Below are 18,191 nucleotides of genomic sequence, written 5' to 3' on the forward strand. Positions count from 1 at the left end.
CCCCAACGCCTCAGATCACTTCACTGCACCTGGCTAAGAAACAGTCCAACGCAGCCATCGCAGGAGAGAGTGAGGATGATGACAGTGAGAGTGGGGGGGAGGGGATCTTCAGAGAGAGGGATGAATTTGTGGTGCGCACTGAAGATATTGGTACTCTTAAGGTAAAAATCCCTTGCTTTTTTGTTTTTGTAGTTTTTTATGTATACAGTTAATATTTAGATGCTTGCAGGGATTCACCCAAAAATTATAATTCTTTCATCATTACTCACCTTCATGTCGTTCTGTGGAACATAAAAGAAGATAATTTGAAGAATGCTGATAACCAAACAGTTTTGAGTCCCTTTGACTTCTATTGTATGGTCAAACATTATAATTGAAGTCAATGGGAACTAAAACCATTTGGTTGCCAACATTCTTTAAATTATCTTCCTTTGCATTACGCATAAAAAAGAATGTCATACATGGTACAACATGAGGGAGAGTAAATGATGAAAGAATTGTAAGAATTCTTCCGTAGTGTGACATACATCCGAGTGAAACATCCCGCTCTCTCTCTCGTGAAGCCAACACGGAAGTGACTTAAACTGTAATTCATTGACTGTCCGCTAGAGGCTGGCTGCAAAAGGGAGTCAATCCCATAGACTCCCCATGTTACAATGCCCAACTTTACAGCAGAAAAAAACATGTTTACAGCCTGGTTCAAAAAATGATTTTGGTCTATATAGCTAATTTTGCCCTTCATGACAACTGTGAGGGGGGTGAATTTTTTTATAACTCATCCGTTTAAATTATATTAAGCCTTAAAGTTCTGCAAAATTAAGGGCGTGGCCACTTGAGTGACAGGTGGATTGCCACTGCTGTCACCGCCATCAAGCTAGGTGGGCGTGGCTTCAGCAACCAGCTCCCGCCTTTTTGCCCATTTTCGATTATCCGGGAGTGATGCGCGGTGACACGCTGCCAAGATGGCGACGGCTGGCTCCGCCCAGTTTTGAGCTTCATAAACACTCTTTAGAAACCTACGGGTGACGTCACGGACACTACGTCCATGTTTTTATACAGTCTATGGTTCTTTGTCTTTTGACACCCAAAGCACCAGCTCTGAACCAGGAAAAGTGGTTCGTAAGTAGCACCAAAACATTTCTGGTCTAGAAGTAAGAACCGCTTGCGTCAGAGGCTGGAGGCAGGGTGACCGTGACCAACAAGACAAACAGAAACTTTTGACCTCCATTTTTTAAATAGCAGCTAAACACGATTGATGCAATTAATCAAAAACAACCGTGGTCTGTGGAGGAAACTTCTTTCTTGCACTTTGGTCTCAATTATTAAGTTGGCTTGAAAAAAACTACTTACTGAAATCCTATTTAAACCTTCTTCTTCTTCTTCTTCTTCTTCTTTTTCTTCTTAGACCAAATTTTAAAATGTATCTCCTAGACTTTTAAAGCTACAACCACCAAACTCGGGTCAGACCTTCAGACTGGTCTGACTCGGGTTGCTATATCTTTTCTACCTGATCCGGCGTACGGTTTTCGTAAACCAGACTATCAAAACCACCTAAAATCTCATATACTTTCATTGAGGGTGTGAAAAATTTTATACAATGAGACATATGGTGTATTTCAGCTGTCTACTGCCATAGCAAAGCTTAAAAACTCCCTACTGAAAAAACCGCTAAAACCAGCCTAAGCTGATTGGCTGCTTTGGCTGGTCTCCCAGGCTGGTTTTAAAGTGGTTTTGGCAACTTTTTAGCTGGCCAGGCTGGTCTTAGCTGGTCAAGCTGTGAGACCTGTTAAAAGACCAACCAAGCTTAACCCATATATTTTCAACCTAAACCAGCTAAGACTAGGCAACCAGCCTAAGCTGGTTTTAGCTGGTTTTGAACAGTTTTTTTTTTTTTTTTACTGAATCATCTGGTTTTAGCTGGTTTTAAGTGTATTAGCATAGAAACAGGCAAACAACATGCTAGTAACATGCTAATCATGCTAGAAACATGCTAGCAACATGCTAGTAACTTGCTAATCAGGCTAGAAACATGCTAACCACAATGCTAGTCACTTGCTAATCATGCTAGCAACATGTTAGTTACTTGTTAATAATGCCAGCAACATGATAGTGACATGCTAATCATGCTGGAAACACGCTAGCAACATGCTAGTAACATGTTAATTGTGCTAGCAACATGTTAATCATGCTAGCAACATGCTAGTAAAATGCTAATCATGCTAAAAACATGTTAACAACATGCTAGTCATGCTAGAAACAGTCTAGCAACCACCCTAGGTAGCCTAGCAATATGTTTTATACCTATCTGTTTTTCTTATAGATTGTATTGCCTTGAAAACATTCAAACTTTAATCTTTAAAACTATTTTAACTTTCAAATTACTTCAAACTGAAAACTTTCAGACTGCAAGCTTTTAAAACTTTTTCAAACTTTCTAGCTAGGCTTTTTCAAGCCAATTTAAATTTTGTTTACAAACTTTTTAATCTAGTTCTCACTTGTAATCTCTGTCTATACAAACTACGGTGAGCTGCACAAACACGTTGGATTCGCCATGTTTGGATGCCAATGTAGGTTCACAATGCCATGAACATCAATAACAATGCAATGTCCGCCATTGTTGATGGTGTGTTTGGCCTTGCCACGCTAGCGTTGCTGGGAAAGATGACACGTATTCAGTGACGTAAGACCTGGCTCTGTGGTGGCTCTCTAGCCCATGGAAAGCAAACCGGTTCTTAGAAGGCTTGCTAGTCGAACCAACTCTGAACTGGCAATAGCACTAGCTCTGAACCAGCACCTGGTTCATGCTACCCGGAAAAGGGGCACAAGAGAGCTACTGTCCAGCAGTTCAGATCCAACCTCAATCAAACACACCTGAACCTGCTAATCAAGCTGTTCAGGGTAACTTGAAAATTACAGACAGGTGTGCTGAAACATGATAATGTCATATTGTAGCACCTGTGTAGTCTCTGAAATTTCATTGCATTCCGATGCAATGACAATAAAAGCTTGAAATTGAAATGATTGGAACTGTAGTCTGCAGAACGGTAGCCCTCCAGGAGCAGGTTTGGAGATCCATAGTCTGTCTCTTGTTGTTTGAATTGAGAAGTGGGTGTTGCAGTCAAAAATAAATGCTTAGAGTCGATTGTGGAAAGGCAGGGTTTAAGCAGACTAAATGATTGGAAAAATCTGCTATACAGTGAGAAGTGAGAAGTCTGTTGCTTCTAAGGAAGGTCCAGTTATGTCAATTGAATTAAACATTACAAGGTCAAAAAATTTTACGTGCATGGATGAATCATTAACAATAAGATCTATAATATGCATTTGCAAAATAGAATATGAATTATGAAAAATGTGTTTTTATTTAATGCCGACTTAACTTGCTCAATTCTCATGGCTTTTCTCAGCTGGCACTGCAGACAGGACGAGAGCCTCCTCCAATATGGAGGGTCCAGAAAGCTCTGCTGCAGAAGTTCGCTCCTGAAATCAAAGATGGACAGCGACAGTTTTGTGCTACCAGTAATGTGAGTGTTTTTGTATTTGATAAGCATTGATAGCATGCATTGGATGGCTTGCATAAAAAAAGTAATACTACACCACCTCCTTAAACTCACGCTATCTGTCCTCTGTCACTCTTTGGCAGTATTTGGGCTACTTTGGAGATGCAAAGATGCGTTATCAGCGTTTATATGTCAAATTCTTGGAGAATGTGAATAAAAAGGATTATGTCCGAGTGTGCTCGCGGAAACCCTGGCATCGGCCCAGTCTCACACTGAGGTAATTTCACCCTAAATGCACTTCTGGAGCTACTGTGGTCCTGTACTATATTGCAGTTAATAGAGTAGTTACTGTTAATCAAAGAATTATGTGATCATTTACTTACCCACATGCTTTCAAAACCTAAATGTTGTTGCTTTTTCCGTGGAGCACAGAATTTTTCAAGAATCTGCAGACAGCTTGTTTAATAAAACAGTTCACAGTGGTGCTATGTCTATCAAGAAAACAAAAAACACTAAAAAGGCACCATAAATGTGGTCCATCTGACTTATACGCTATATTCAGTCCTCTGCAATCATACAATAGGTTTGTGTGAGAAAGCAACACAATTGAAGTATTTATTCATTGATAATCTTTCAAATGCTTCAGCTCTCAAATAAAATATTGGCGTTATTATAATTGATTTTGAGATATGCGAGAGCTAATGACATTTGATGTTGCTGACGTAAAACCTGTGGCATAGGCTTAAATCTTAACAGAAATTCTTCACTATGAATGAACTGTCATTGTGTGGAAAAGACATTCCTCAGAAAAAAAACACAGTATATGGGTTTAAAATTACGCAAGGCTGAGTAAATAATGACAGAATTTTCATTTCAGGCAAACTGTCAATTTAATCAGTATATTGTCGTTGCTAAGATGAATGTCTTTTCTTCCTACCAGACGCCAGTCTCTTCCTAAGCCACAACCTGTACGCAGCCTGACTCCACCTCGCATGGAAAGAGAGGATAGAGAGAAGGAGAGAGAGAGACAACGGGAGAAAGAGCAACGGGAACAAAGGGAAAAAGAAAAGGAGAAAGAGAGAGAAAGAGAAAAGGAAAGGGAGCGAGAACGAGAGAGGGAACAGATCGAGAAATCTAGGAGAGAAAAGGAGAAAGAAAAGTTAAGGGAGAGAGAACTTGAAAAGCAAAAAGAGAAGGAGAAACAAAAAGAAAGGGAAAAAGAGAAACAAAAAGAAAGGGAAAGAGAGAAGGAAAGAGAAAAACAACGAGAGAGAGAAAGGGAAAAGGAAAAACAAAAGGAGAAGGAGAGAGAGAGGGAGAAAGAGAAGGAAAGGGAAAAACAACGAGAGAAGGAGAGGGAGAAAGAGCGAGAGAAGGAAAAGAAGCTCCAAGAGCGACAAACTCAAGAGAAGCTGGAGAGGAGAACAGCAGTTGTGGAGCGCGGGAGGGTCAAAGAGGAGAAGAGGGTTGACAGGACGAGGAGCAGGCCTGTGAAAGTAAAGGCAGAACCTCCACCTAAAAAGAGGAAGAAGTGGCTGAAAGAAATGCCCTCTTCCTCTGATTCAGACTCCTCCCCTGATCCGCCTAGTGAGGATGAAGGTGTGTATGGGTTGGCTATTTGTGTGCAGTATACCATGTGTGTCCATTTGAGTGTAGTTTTGCAGAAATACTCAAAGCTATCAGCAGCTTCAATCAGTGTAACTGCACTATACCTTGCCGTTCAAAAGTGTGGGGTAGTAAGATTTTAAAATGTTTTTGAAAGAAGTCTCTTATGCTTTTATTCAAATACAGTAAAAACAGTAATATTGTGAAATATCATTGCATTTTTAAAACCTGTTTTCTATTGTATTATGTTTTTAAAATGTAATTTATTTCTGTGATGGCAAAGCTGAATTTCAGCAGTCATTACTCCAGTCATCAGTGTTACATGATCCTTCAGAAAGAATTTTGGTGCTCAAGAAACATTTCTTGATTTTTTGTGGAAACTGCTAAATTTTTTTTCAGGATTCTTTGATAAGTATAAAGTGTAAACCACTGCATTTATTTGAAATACCACAGACTACATTGTGACAAAACTGTCATATTTGAAAATGTATTACATAATATACATATATTATATATATATACTGTATATACACACAATCTGTCTGTAAACTAGCACACTGTATGCCATGATGGACACTGAATTTAGTTAATTTTGCATTTCCTGTTTTGTGGAGCCAAAACTAAGTTGTTAAAGAGAGAGAGAGTGTGTGTGTATGTGTGTACTTTTTGGTGTGTGCCTTCTGTTTTTTTCATGTGTTTTGCATCTGTTCTATCCTCAGTATCCACACGCAGTGGAATAAACAGTCGGGCCATGAGAGAGATGTTCCGCAGTTATGTAGAGATGCTGGTCAGCACTGCTCTGGACCCAGACATGATCCAAGCTCTTGAGGACACCAACGGTGAGTGCACATCATTAGGTGAAATATAAAGTGCATGTGTGGAGGATTGGGTGGGGTGATTAAGGGAGAGAAGGATGTTTAATAAAGCAAAGGAGGTTGAGAGAGAGGACAATGAGGTGAGACTGGAAGAATAATGACAAGCAAACGATGCTTAGAAAAGAGGAGTGGAAAGTTACAGTGACTAATGCAGGCTGTTTTAGATTCAGTAAATTAAGTTTATAGGCCACTGATGTCATCTTTCCATGCCTAAACACAAATATATCTGAAAAACTAACATATTGTAGCAATAAATAAACCTGTGCTGATAGATAAATGTGCAAAAATATTTAAAACAATTTAAAACACTGTTTTAAACTGGCAATTTGCTAATTCTTTTGCTAGTTAAATATTGATATAAATTGATCAAAAGTGACAGTAAAGACAGTTATGATTTCAAATAAATTTAGTTTTTTAAACTTACTTTACATTCATTAAAGAATTCTAAAAAGAAAAAAAAGTATAATTTTCCACAAAAATATTAAGTAACACAAGTGTTTTCAGTGTTGATAATAATGCAGACTTCATGTGCAGAAGAGACTTCTTTCAAAAATATTACTATCAAAAGTGACAGTAAAGACAGTTATGATTTCAAATAAATTTAGTTTTTTTAACTTACTTTACATTCATTAAAGAATTCTAAAAAGAAAAAAAAGTATAATTTTCCACAAAATATTAAGTAACACAAGTGTTTTCAGTGTTGATAATAATGCAGACTTCATGTGCAGAAGAGACTTCTTTCAAAAATATTACAAATATATATAAAAATCCTACCACCCCCAAACCTTTGAACGGAAATGTGAATCTAAAGTAATGGTATTTTTCAATTTAACAACTCGGTACCAATGCATTATCACTGGCTCCTCCCCTTTTGTCCTCAGATGAGCTTTATCTCCCACCCATGAGAAAGATTGACAGTATCCTCAACGAACAGAAACGAAGGCTGTTGAGAAGGGTCAACATGAGTGTCCAGCATCAGGTGACACTGGCTTTCAGTGATACTCAAATGCTGTTCCTCTTGAGTACTCAAGACTTGTTGATTTGTGTTTTCTAAAGAACATGTCTAGCAGTCTCTCACTCTCCCTCCTTTCCCATTCTGTAGGAGGCTCTGCACATGTTCCCTCAAATGACAGCAGACCCCCTAGACTCTGGAGCGGTTAAAGTGCACCTGGGTGGTGAGAGTTACAACCGCAAAACCCTCAACAGAGTCAAAAGGACCCTTCCCAAACAGCAGGCATGTTGTATACACAATTGTTTCTCACTTACATAATTAAGCCGTCCAATAAGAAGTATTTGGGCACTTCAGCCATACCTAAAAATAAATATAAATGTTGTTGAATTATAGGGTTATAATCGGATTGATCATCGAATCAAATGAGTAACTATAAGATACATTGATGCAATGCATAAAAAAATCTCTAGATGTTTTTATAAATTAATAAGATACATTAGATGACTTGTCTGACTGTTAAATTATGGTTGCGTTTTTAAGGTAATAAAAATGTAACTGGTTGTGTAAAAAAATTATATATATTGCTATATCAATCGCAGGCTTCTAAATCTAATCAAATTGTAATCATATCATAGCGTTTTTTGAGGTATCGGCAAATAATGTATTGCTGGCTAAGAGAATCGATTTCAGATTGTATCATGACGAATTGTTCGATTTACCACCCCTATTGCACTATATAATGAAATATTAAACCACACTGTTTTAATTTTAAAGATAGACATTACAAGCTCACTTTATAAGGTAAAAAGTTAATTGTTTAAGTTAAATGTTAGTTGAATAAACATAAATAATGTGATGAACTGTGATCTCTGGACCATTTGTTTAAACATTGCAAAAATGGTTGCAGATGCCAACTGATTTGATGTTTTGTTATATAATGCAATGAAGATAACGCAATGAAGAACAAGGAGAAGATATTTTGAGGAATGTTTTAACTATTTTTGTCCATAAAATAAAAGTCAGTTTGACTTTCATGGTAAAAACACTGCATTATATCTTATTTTTTTTCTACACAGATGAAAGTAAGTCATAAAGGTTCTTTGGTGAAGTGTCCAAAAGCTTTTTGGGGTCATTGTATTTCAAATCAGGCTTTCCGCGGGTCCTTAAAAAGTCTCAAATTTAGTTGTATCAAATTTAAAGTCATAAAATGTCTTAAATGATACAAGAAAGTCTTAATTATGATTTCAGGGGGTCTTAAATTTGAGGACGGAAAGACGAGAATTGGGATATGGCTGAATGTGGCGATTAAACTTCAAAAGGCTTTTGATTATTTTAAACAAAGATTTTGTTGATTAAACATGAGAGCTGCAAGTTTCAAAGTCATGTGCTGCACTGCTTTGTTTACTGCCATTACCGGGGAAACCGCTGTATTTCTGCCATTCCGAAAGCGCCTCCTGCTGGCAGAGAATGCATGTGCATTTTCAACAATCCAGTCTGCTGTTTTCGTTCAGACCGATGTGAAAATCAACCCATGTTTTTAAGTTACAAACATGCAGAGTTGTAAATGTGAACTGGTGGATCGACAAGATAATGCATTATATTTAATATAATGATTGATAATAATTGTTTAAATTAATATAATAATTGATCATTTTGACTCATACGTTTTCTTAAAAATGGTTTAAAGGCTGAAATGTGAAATTTATTTTATTTATTTTTTTTTGTGAAAACCTGTGTCCGAACTGTAAATCATGCTTTTTACAATCATTTTACAGTTTAATATGTTACCATAGACATTGGTATTATATGGTATTAATTGTATTTGTGCAGGTCTTAAAAAAAGGTCTTAAAAAGTCTTAGATTTGAGCTTAAAAATTTCAATAATACATCTGAGCTGAAATCTGAGCTCTCTTTCTTTACTTGTAACCCCATCTCTCTCTGCTTGCCAGGACCTGAAGCTGTCGACAGAGACTTGTCGAATATACAGTCTCTATCACTCTCTCCATCACTACAAATATCACACCTTTTTGCACTGTAAAAAGGAGGTATGAGGAATTATGAACTTATTTGAGAAATGCAACACTGTATCCATGTATGTGCCCGTAAAAACCCTCTCCTCTCTTTCTCCCTCCTCAGACGGACAGCATAGAACAGGCAGCGGAGGAGGATCCGGGTCAGGAGGAGGTGGTTCAGCAGTGCATGGCCAACCAGGGCTGGCTAGAGACTCTGTTCAATTCCTTCATTGAACTGCTGACGCTCAGCACCAAGGCTTAAGATTCAGCTGTCGACGTTCCAAGCACATCCTATTTGGAGAAAGGAGAAACTCTTCTCTCTCAAACAAAACCAGTGCACCTCCAAGTTGCAGGAAAATTAGATTTTCCTTTGCAGAATGTGTAAGTTTTAAGTTGTTGCATTTTAACATAAAAATGTTTTTGTAAAGCTTTCATTCCTCTCTCTTTCATTATGTGTCAGCTCCCTGTGACGGGAGCCACAGGGAGACGGTATGAAAAAAAAAAAAAAAAAAAGAGCGAGCGAGATTGTGTAAAGACAATTGTCTGCACAGAGACGAATAAAGATAGTGCCAAAGGGAACAGGGTTGAAAACCTCACTGGTCAGCAGTGTTTTGGCAGGTGAGCTTTTAATGCTATGTTCCATGCACACTCTTATATATAAATATGTATTATGAACAATTATGATTTGTATTATTTATACATGGACATTTATACATGGTTACCTCCCAAAGCTGGGGCAGTTTGCTGTTATTATTTTGAATAATAATGCTCATGTTTTATGAGGGTGTACATGAAATGGGCCACCCGTAACCCCCTATTTTTCCTGTCCCCTAAGCTGAAGGACAAGGAGCAGTGTGTGGTTCCTTTTTTGTCAAAAAAAAAAATCGAGCAAAAGGAAAAATGTATTTAAAAAAAAAAAAAACTTTCTGTTTGTTCTTTAAAAGAAAATGCGGAAATAGAGTTGTATTTGTTCGTTTTCTCAAAGGAAACATGACGGTGCAGAGGGATGTAATAGTTTTAAAGTGTGCAAAATGTCTGTGTTTACTGTTTGGTTTTTTTTATCTGTTGGTTGTTTACTATGATAATTATTATTGTTATTATTATTTTGGAGGTTTGCTTATTTCTCTCCTCTGTAAATATTGTACAGTTGCTTCAGTCTCTCTCTGTCCCTCATCTGTACATGAATCCTCCTGTATTTGACAAACGCAAATAAAAGAAAAGAAAATGAGTTTATGAAAATGATGCATTTTCACACGAGACTGACTTGGATTTTTTACTTTATTTGTTCTAGACATACATGCTGGTATTTTGTACGGGTAGGAACGATATCGTGAAAGGAAATACATTAGAAATCAAGCAGAACCGTCAAATAACCTGCGCTAAATGTTGTAATTAGGTTCAAAGTGTACTAATCAATCTGTAAATGAAAACATTTCTCTGAGGATTTGAATAACGACGTCGTTTTAATTGAGCGTTCTCGGTGCAGGATGCCAGCATATGGAGCGTCAGGTGATCCAACCTCGGCAGCTCTCTTCAAGGTAAACATTCCACTCCTGCTAGAGCGCGAGAGAAAAAAAGGAATCCGTAGAACTGCATTTCCTGTTGTTACCATGGTAACAAAACCATGGCAACACCAGCAGCATTTTCCAGGAGCGTTTGTCTGTCTTCGGTGTGATGGCTGTCTCTCGTTGTCTCTTTCTTTCCTCTTCTGCTTCTTAGTAGCTTCCTATTTTACGGGTTCTGGCTGATATCGTGATTCACACAAAGAAATTACAAAGAAACGACATTTTCCGCTATTTTGTGTCCATCATAAATTATTATTATTATTTGCATCCCATATTCTTTTCCTCACACATCATACAGAGCTTGGCTTATTCTGTTTCGTGTCTCAATATTATTTCCTTTTACATCCCATATTTACAACAACTGATTAAATGAAACGATAACTTATTTCCTTATTATTGTAAGTTATAGGATTTTTAGATATTAATATTGTTTCAGCGCTATATCAGCCATTGGTATAAAATATCTCGCACCTGTCTGTCATTAATCATCATCATGATCATGTTGACATCATTCCTGCTCGGTTTCACTATCTTCTTCCTCCTCTTCTTCGTCCTCCTCCTCCACAGCGCTGTGCCTCGTCTGGCCACAAAGCGGCGCTAGTTTGCCATCCGTTGTCACTCCCATTGGCTGAATGACTTTGCCTCTGAGCGGGTGTGGTAGAAGTATACGAATGAGTAAAAAAATGCATATATATATATATATATTATATATATGGTGATTACCTATCCACTACACAAATGTTTTGAAAAGGAAATCAGTGATGATTTCACCACATTTATGGTGGAATCTCTCTGACACACACATACCGTGAGAGCTTGTTGAACATATTTATGAGTCTGAGCGCCTCTGCCTCTTTCTCTTCTTCAGTCATTCCTTCCATAGGATCAGGCTGTTCCACCTCCACCCGTCCCGTCACAGGGTTAATCCTGTCCTTGGCCTGTCTGTACTCCTCCGTGTCTGAGTCAGAGTCACTGGAGTACTGCGGTTGAGGAGAGGGGCCACGGCTGTTCAATAGACCCCGTGCCGCCAGCAGCCCCGCTGCATTACCGTAACCAGTGTACTTCACAAACCTGCTCACTGGGAGAGAAAGAGTTCACGAATACCATACCAACAACACTATCTTAAATGTCAGAGAAAGGTGTATTATGAATAGAGTGCTGCAGGATGACATTTTTGTAGACCAAAATCTGGAAATGAATTAGAATTTTAGCATTTCTGGTTCCATTGTCCTAAAGGCAATGGGTTTTTTGAATGGGTCTTTGGTTAAATGCCTGAAATAAGTGTTGTGTTTTAAGACAAGCTCAAGATATTTTCACATTTTAACTATTGTAATTCACACTTTAAGGACAATTGCTTTTAAATAAAGATTGAGAGAGTTGTCGGAAGCTTATAGTGGTGGTGACATTAAAGTCATGCAACCGTGGTATAGTTCGTTAACTTCTGGGTTGGCCTACAAAAGTATTACATCCCTCCAGCACTTACATGTTCAATTATAACATGCTCATACCATGATACATGAATATGATATTCATTCAGTTTCACGGTATATATAAATAATAATTGTCAGTGCACTTTACATGGTTCAGTAGATGCATCTATGTACCATTTTCTTTACAGAGCACAAAGAGAAGCTCAGCTGCACAGTGTTTGATATCAGTGTCGACATGGGTCATTAGTCGCACTAGTTTGCCCCTCAATGTGTTCCCCTGTTCAGGCCTCATCTCAACGTCTCTCAGTGGAGGCAGGATCTGCTCAAAAATAGCACAGGATCAAGCTCCTGGTACACAGCCACGAGAATAACAAGTATGTGTCAAACTTAATGTTTTATATTTATAGAGTGCTCCAAAAGTAACACTTAATAGGCTCACACCAAGAACAATAACTATTATGATAACCATAACTATACATTTTTAGTAATCGTTCTAATTCTATGAGAATAGGGAAGTCCATACCACAGCTATAATGATAACGGCACAGAGAAACAATATAGTTGAAATCACTTTCAGAATGAATTTTCCAGCTGATAAACTATAAAAACATTGATAGCCAAACAGACAACATAAATGCAGCACGCTATTATAATAAGTTGGTGTGAACCATAATATAATTATTGCTATAGTTGTCTTAATAGCTATTGTTCTTGGTTTGAACAGCCTTAAAGCACACTACATTGGTGAAAATGTTTTTTAAAAAGTATTTTGAGATGAGTATCGTACCTGCTGTCTGAGATAGTGTCTAGTTTCCCTGTGTGCTTTGCTGCTCTCAGTCAACAGGTTTAACACTGGAGCCAACTTTTCCTTCAGCTTATAGCCCTGTATAATTCACATTTGAAGACGTAACATTTATAATGAAATACATTTTACAAATGCTAAATATTTTGGCCTATATCTCCACATTTAAGAAGATAAACCTCTGGACCGTTAAAAATTTAAATTCTGGCATCATTGTTGTTCAAAATCTGTTGACATTTTTTCTTCTGTGGAACACAAAAGAGGATATTTTGAAGAATGTTAGTAACCCAACAATTTTGGTTAACATTGATGTATGGACATTTCTCAAAATATCGTCTTATATGTTCCAAGGAAGAAAAGATTTTGAACGACAGGAGGTTGAGTAAATGATGAAATAATTTTTATTTTGGGGTGAACTATCCCTTTAACATGTATGTTATGGAAACTGAACCCCAGTCTATGAGGACCCTGGAAATCAAATCCTTAACTTTGGCCTTACAAGTGCCATGTTCTTGAGCTACAGGGACACTAGACAGTTCAGAGCGCTCTTTCTCACTCTGTCCAGTCTCTTCTCCATGAAGAGCAGCAGAGTGTGAACGCAGTCCATGTTGACTCCGCCGGACTCCTTCGAACCTTCAGATAGGCGAACGGATAGCAGAACATCTAGGCACTGCAGTGGGAGCGCTGAGAGCACGTTCACTGTGTGTCTGTGGATATTCACCACAGGAGAGTTATAGAGATCAATAGGATGAGACCTCTCAAGATTTACAGTGGTTTGATTCTCACTCTTACCCTTGTAGTTCCTCTTTTCTATCCTCTCCCTCACAGGGCACGAGTAGACAGTGACGCAGGACCGCAGCAAGGTGACGATACAAATCTACAGCCTCCTGTGGCAGAAGAAAGAAAACCAAAACAATATTACAATGAAGTGGATAGGTGTGATTATTTTTTTATTTATTTTTTGTTCTTAACATCAGCCCCACACGATTTGTGGGGAAAAAAGATTGTGGTGTCATATTAAGAATTCTTTCCCACGACTGTTTTATTATTTTGTCCTCTTGTTTTAGTTAAATCCACTTTCTAATTTTGTTCCCCTTGTGTCAAGGCCACATTGTGAGAATTAGCAATGGATTTGATGATATGTACATTTTTGTGCTATTTGTTGGTTTGTTGATAAAATTGTTATTGTTAATAATCCTGTATTTTTGCTGGCCATTGTGTGAATGATCAAGTAAAATATAGAGTTCATGATGGAAGGACCCAGATGTAGTTATTAGGAGCAAAACAAAAAACAACAAAAAAACAGCATTAACCTCATCTACTTCCTGTCTGTGCACACTGTAGGTAATGTTGAACAGGGTCTTGAGAATCTCAAGGGCACGCTGAGTCACCTCCTTAGACACAGGAGGTGCTGTGAGGTCAGTCAGCACCTCATGCGTTTCTCCCCAGCACACTTCTAAACACTGTTCCAGAGCAGCAGTCAGCATGGACACACCGCGCTCCTGACAGGAAGAGGACACACAATGATTCTCTGAAATGCCCACAGATATGAAAGAGGCAGTTTTGTGTTCTCGTAACAATTTGTTTTATGTTGTCTTTGACCACTAGGTGGTCTACAGTGATTCTGCAGGGGGTCCACTAACTGTTGTTTTATTTCAAATGATTTTTTAAAAATAAAATATGCGTTAAACAAAAATATAAGTAAAATTCAGAATTTAAGTTAAAAAGCTGAAGTTCAGCTAAATGTTTAATTGTCCCCCTGTTTAGTAAAATTGTAAAATGGCACTGTACATCCATCATGATCATTTTACCCAAAAATATGCAAATACGTTAATGGTATGGTACTATTCACGTTTTGAAATGCAGCCCTTAATTTTATAAAAACATTTCATAGGGAGTCCCTGCTCCATCTTTCTGTCCACAAGTGGTCATTGGCCTGGAAAAAAAATGTGTACTCCAATAATCCAATAAACTTTGGGGAAAAAAAATGTTTACAGTGTATGTATCACTAATAATATCATAATAATACCATATTCTACATTTGTATCAATGAGTGTTACCTGGCAGAGTTCTATTCTAAGCTCAGGTCGTAAAGCGGTCAACAGAAAGAGAAGCCGCAGTTCATAAAATTGACCACTTGGAGGTGATGAGGAACGTATGCCATCTTTAAGTCTTTCTGACAGGCCATGGAGCAACCTGGTGAAGAAAACAAAGCACAAGAGAATAAAACATAGAATGAGTTTTCTATAATAATATTGAAATATTGAGAGCATATTTGTCAAATGCTTCACAATTTGAGTCACACCTCAGGATACAGGCTCTCTCTTGTGCTTTCAGGCTGTTGTAGATGACATTGCACAGGGCCTTCATCGCCTCTTTCCTCCAGACCTCTCCATCGTCATGCTCCTCCTCTTCATCGTTCTCTCCTCTAGCATCTCTCTTTCCTCTTGTCAACAGTCCACAGACCCCATCTTTCCTCTCATTTGTTTCTCTCCCAACATTATAGTTAGATGTCACGTTCACAGGGTTGATCTGCACACCTTCACTGACCAAAGATTCAGCACAGGCCGCAAAGACACAGACTGAATCATCTCCCTCCCTGTAACATGTTGGATGTTGTGCATTGCTGCCATTATTATCCAGATGTGTCAATGTCTCATTCTCAGGAGTGATGTCACTTTGGGAGGAGCCCCACTCAGCCTCCTCTTCTTCAGGCAAGGTTGGCAGGGCGGAGATGCCCCCAAGTCGAGCAAGAGTTAGAATGGCATAGTCTGTGATCAGAGGAGCCAAGGCCTTTCGATCACGTGAGATAATTCTCAGAGTGCGCAGACACACTCTCAAAACGCCTGGCTGCAGCCGCATACGAATGAACCAGATCAGAGTTGCAGCAAGCCTCTGGAAGAGACAGAAATGAAAACGATGGAAAAGTCTGAATTATTTTGCATTGTATTTGATGGGAATATATAATGAAATACAACATAACCAAACGTATGTGGACAACCCTTCTAATTTGAGTTACAATTTGAATGTAAGGATCTGAAATTCTGAATGGATGGCTGGCTGGATGGATGGATAGATAGATTAACTATTGTGGGCCAGGTTGGAACAATAAATAGGAAGGAAGGAAGAAAGGAAGGAAGAAAATTCTCAAATATATGGATGTGGTGCTGGGTTGTGCTTTTGGCCATATTTTATTAAATAAGTTGTGAAAAAAAACTCACCCTCCGCAGAACAAGTTCTTGATCCTCATTCTCATCAGAGTCAAAATCTGAGTCAGAGTCTGGAACATACTCTCTCACTTTATTCCTGCGAAACTGAGTGAAGAAGAACAAACATTTACAAGAGACAAGAGAAAGTGAGGTAAACAAGCAGAAAAAAAGCTTTTAGCAATAACGAGCGGTGACATGGAAAAGAATAAAGTCAGTGTCTGCCCTTCAAACTCAAGATTCAGATTTAAACAGTGGCCTGCTTCTTTATATACAGAACACTGAAATTCACTGAAGACTAATAAAGGCTTTCAATGTTCAATCCCTGAACACCGAGCAGATATTATAAAGGCTTTAATTTATAAAAACTTTATTTTGTGAGCACAGGTATCATGAACAGAGTAACCGTCTAAATGGCTTTTTGTGAATTTATGAGAACCAGTCAATTATCTTTTTGACACACGGCACAATAATTGGTGCTTAGTAACAAAAAAATACATCTGACACAGACACTCTGGGTGTCGGTATGTACAGTACAGGTGCCCCAGGGTGAAACAGACGGCGAGTATATTAGTTTCAGATTACCCACCTCTCTCGTTTTTCTTTCCCACAGATGTCTCACTCCCTTTTTATTATCTACAGCAAACCTGCTCTTTTTCTGTAGGTCATGTGAAAGATTTACCTCTTCCAGCTCTCTTTGCTGTTCTCAGTTCACACATGTAGGAGAGTGATGAGTATATAGCAAAAAGAGAAAGAAAAACATGATTAAAAACATGCTTGTGACTATTATATACACTGAATGAATGAGATGAGAGTGAAGTGAGGGATAAAGATAAGTGAAGGTGGATGAGTGAGATTTACATTATTAGCTGTGTTAATCCAAGCCACGTGTGCCCTCGGATTGAGGGCAGACAGATAAACACACAAACTTTAGCATAGACTTTAGAATGTACCTTTTTTCTCTCTTTTTCTTCCACATCAAAAAAGAAACATTGTGAGTACTGTGAATAACAAAGGGAGAATTTAAAAGGTGAAATATAAGAGAGACAGCAGAATTTGAAGGCTCTGCAAATGCTAGACACATTAAAACTTCACCACACTGCAGAAATTGTAGAATGACTGGATAAGTAATGAGAAACACCCTTCAGGTTTACCCCAGTTCTGTTGTCATGGAAACTGCTAATATCTGAGTGTTGTAGAAGTAGTAGAAGATTCTAACACAGTTTTTTTTCTGCCTGGCATAGTGATGCGCAGTATTAATCTTATTATATTTAATTAATATTCAGTATTTTGCTTGAAATCGTATTTACCTCAGTGTTGTAATCATCCAGATGTATTTGAACAGTGTCCTGGTCGCCTTGTTTAATAAACTGAATAATCTTCTCCACGTCCACAGGCATTCTTAATAATTAATAATCAACCAAAATATAAAATGTGTTCATTTTCATTCAGAGTATTTCTGAAAAAATACTGATTTAACCTTATATAATGTTAGAGACACATTCATAGACTTGCACTTACCCTCTGTGGTTATAAAAGTACAGATTTCAAAAATGTGTGATGAGTTTCCTTCCAAACGACACGTTTTAAGTGTGTCTATGTGTCTGTCTTCATATGTTCCTCTTTGTAATCTGACAGGCCTCAGATTTAGCTTTAAATTTTCCTAAACTAATCCCACCCATCCTCTCTCACTCATTCACAACACTCATAAAACTCTATGACTATGTCTATGGGCACAGGTTTGCTTGTGTTGTATTTTCTTTCTTTCTTAAAGGGGTCATATGATGTTGCTAAAAAGAACATTATTTTGTGTATTTGGTGTAATGAAATGTGTTTATGCGGTTTAAGGTTAAAAAAACACATTATTTTCCACATACTGAACATTATTGTTTCTCCTCTATGCCCGCCTTTCTGAAACGCGTCGATTTTTACAAAGCTCATCGGTCTGAAAAGCGAGGTGTGCTGTGATTGGCCAGCTATCCAGTGCGTTGTGATTGGCCGAATATCTCAAGCGTGTGACGGACATGTTACGCCCCCACCCTACCATACTGTGATGCCTTTTGGAAGGCCAAACAAAGTAGCTTCACTTTCACAACGAAACACACAGCGTCACACACGGCGGGCTAGAGTGAGCGGAGGCCGGCTTGAGTGAGCGGCGGCAGGGGCGTGAGAACAGTGCGGCCGGCGGATTCGACGAAGGAGCGTCCGGTGGGCTTGCGGCAACCACATGTGATGACCCCGGGCTGG

At 38.3% G+C, this 18,191-nt stretch overlaps 2 protein-coding genes across 4 annotated transcripts in view; one reads left to right on the forward strand and one right to left on the reverse strand.

Annotated features, from left to right (window-relative positions):
- Window positions 1–10,169, forward strand: part of LOC107554076 (proline-rich protein 12-like) — a 24,121-nt gene extending 13,952 nt beyond the window's left edge. Inside the window, exons 9-18 of the mRNA XM_016236461.1 lie at window positions 1–161; window positions 3,405–3,521; window positions 3,641–3,774; window positions 4,438–4,680; window positions 4,813–5,096; window positions 5,822–5,941; window positions 6,859–6,956; window positions 7,080–7,211; window positions 8,879–8,974; window positions 9,066–10,169. Of these exons, the coding sequence (XP_016091947.1) occupies window positions 1–161; window positions 3,405–3,521; window positions 3,641–3,774; window positions 4,438–4,680; window positions 4,813–5,096; window positions 5,822–5,941; window positions 6,859–6,956; window positions 7,080–7,211; window positions 8,879–8,974; window positions 9,066–9,203 (1,523 nt within the window). The 3' untranslated portion in view covers window positions 9,204–10,169. The remainder of the gene's footprint in view (window positions 162–3,404; window positions 3,522–3,640; window positions 3,775–4,437; window positions 4,681–4,812; window positions 5,097–5,821; window positions 5,942–6,858; window positions 6,957–7,079; window positions 7,212–8,878; window positions 8,975–9,065) is intronic.
- Window positions 10,170–10,222: 53 nt separating this feature from the next.
- Window positions 10,223–17,599, reverse strand: LOC107554103 (synembryn-A). Of its 3 annotated transcripts, XM_016236494.1 has the most exons (16): window positions 17,466–17,599; window positions 17,255–17,345; window positions 17,099–17,179; window positions 16,899–16,945; window positions 16,627–16,646; window positions 15,960–16,052; window positions 15,044–15,633; window positions 14,799–14,934; window positions 14,052–14,240; window positions 13,531–13,625; window positions 13,295–13,445; window positions 12,724–12,819; window positions 12,111–12,255; window positions 11,314–11,584; window positions 10,978–11,150; window positions 10,223–10,685 (listed from the first exon to the last, which is right to left on the reverse strand). In XM_016236494.1, the coding sequence occupies exons 2-15, from the start codon at window positions 17,269–17,271 to the stop codon at window positions 11,015–11,017; spliced, it is 2,067 nt and encodes a 688-aa protein (XP_016091980.1). In that variant the 5' UTR covers window positions 17,272–17,345; window positions 17,466–17,599; the 3' UTR covers window positions 10,223–10,685; window positions 10,978–11,014. The 3 variants fall into 3 exon arrangements, with proteins under 3 accessions (XP_016091980.1, XP_016091979.1, XP_016091981.1); XM_016236493.1 differs by having other exon boundaries at window positions 10,646–11,150; XM_016236495.1 differs by lacking the exon at window positions 17,099–17,179 and having other exon boundaries at window positions 10,646–11,150; window positions 16,627–16,644; window positions 16,898–16,945; window positions 17,466–17,598.
- Between the last annotated feature and the right edge of the window lie 592 nt (window positions 17,600–18,191).

The sequence above is a fragment of the Sinocyclocheilus grahami genome, unplaced genomic scaffold (genome assembly GCF_001515645.1).
Source record: "Sinocyclocheilus grahami isolate Dianchi unplaced genomic scaffold, SAMN03320097.WGS_v1.1 scaffold491.1, whole genome shotgun sequence".
In the NCBI taxonomy this organism is placed as follows: Eukaryota; Metazoa; Chordata; class Actinopteri; order Cypriniformes; family Cyprinidae; genus Sinocyclocheilus; species Sinocyclocheilus grahami.

Coding starts and splice junctions, on each gene's coding strand:
- LOC107554103 (XM_016236494.1), bottom strand. Junction 16,053..16,626: donor AGCAAAGAGAGCTGGAAGAG/GTAAATCTTTCA, acceptor TTCTTCACTCAG/TTTCGCAGGAATAAAGTGAG. Junction 12,256..12,723: donor GACACTATCTCAGACAGCAG/GTACGATACTCA, acceptor ATTTTTGAGCAG/ATCCTGCCTCCACTGAGAGA.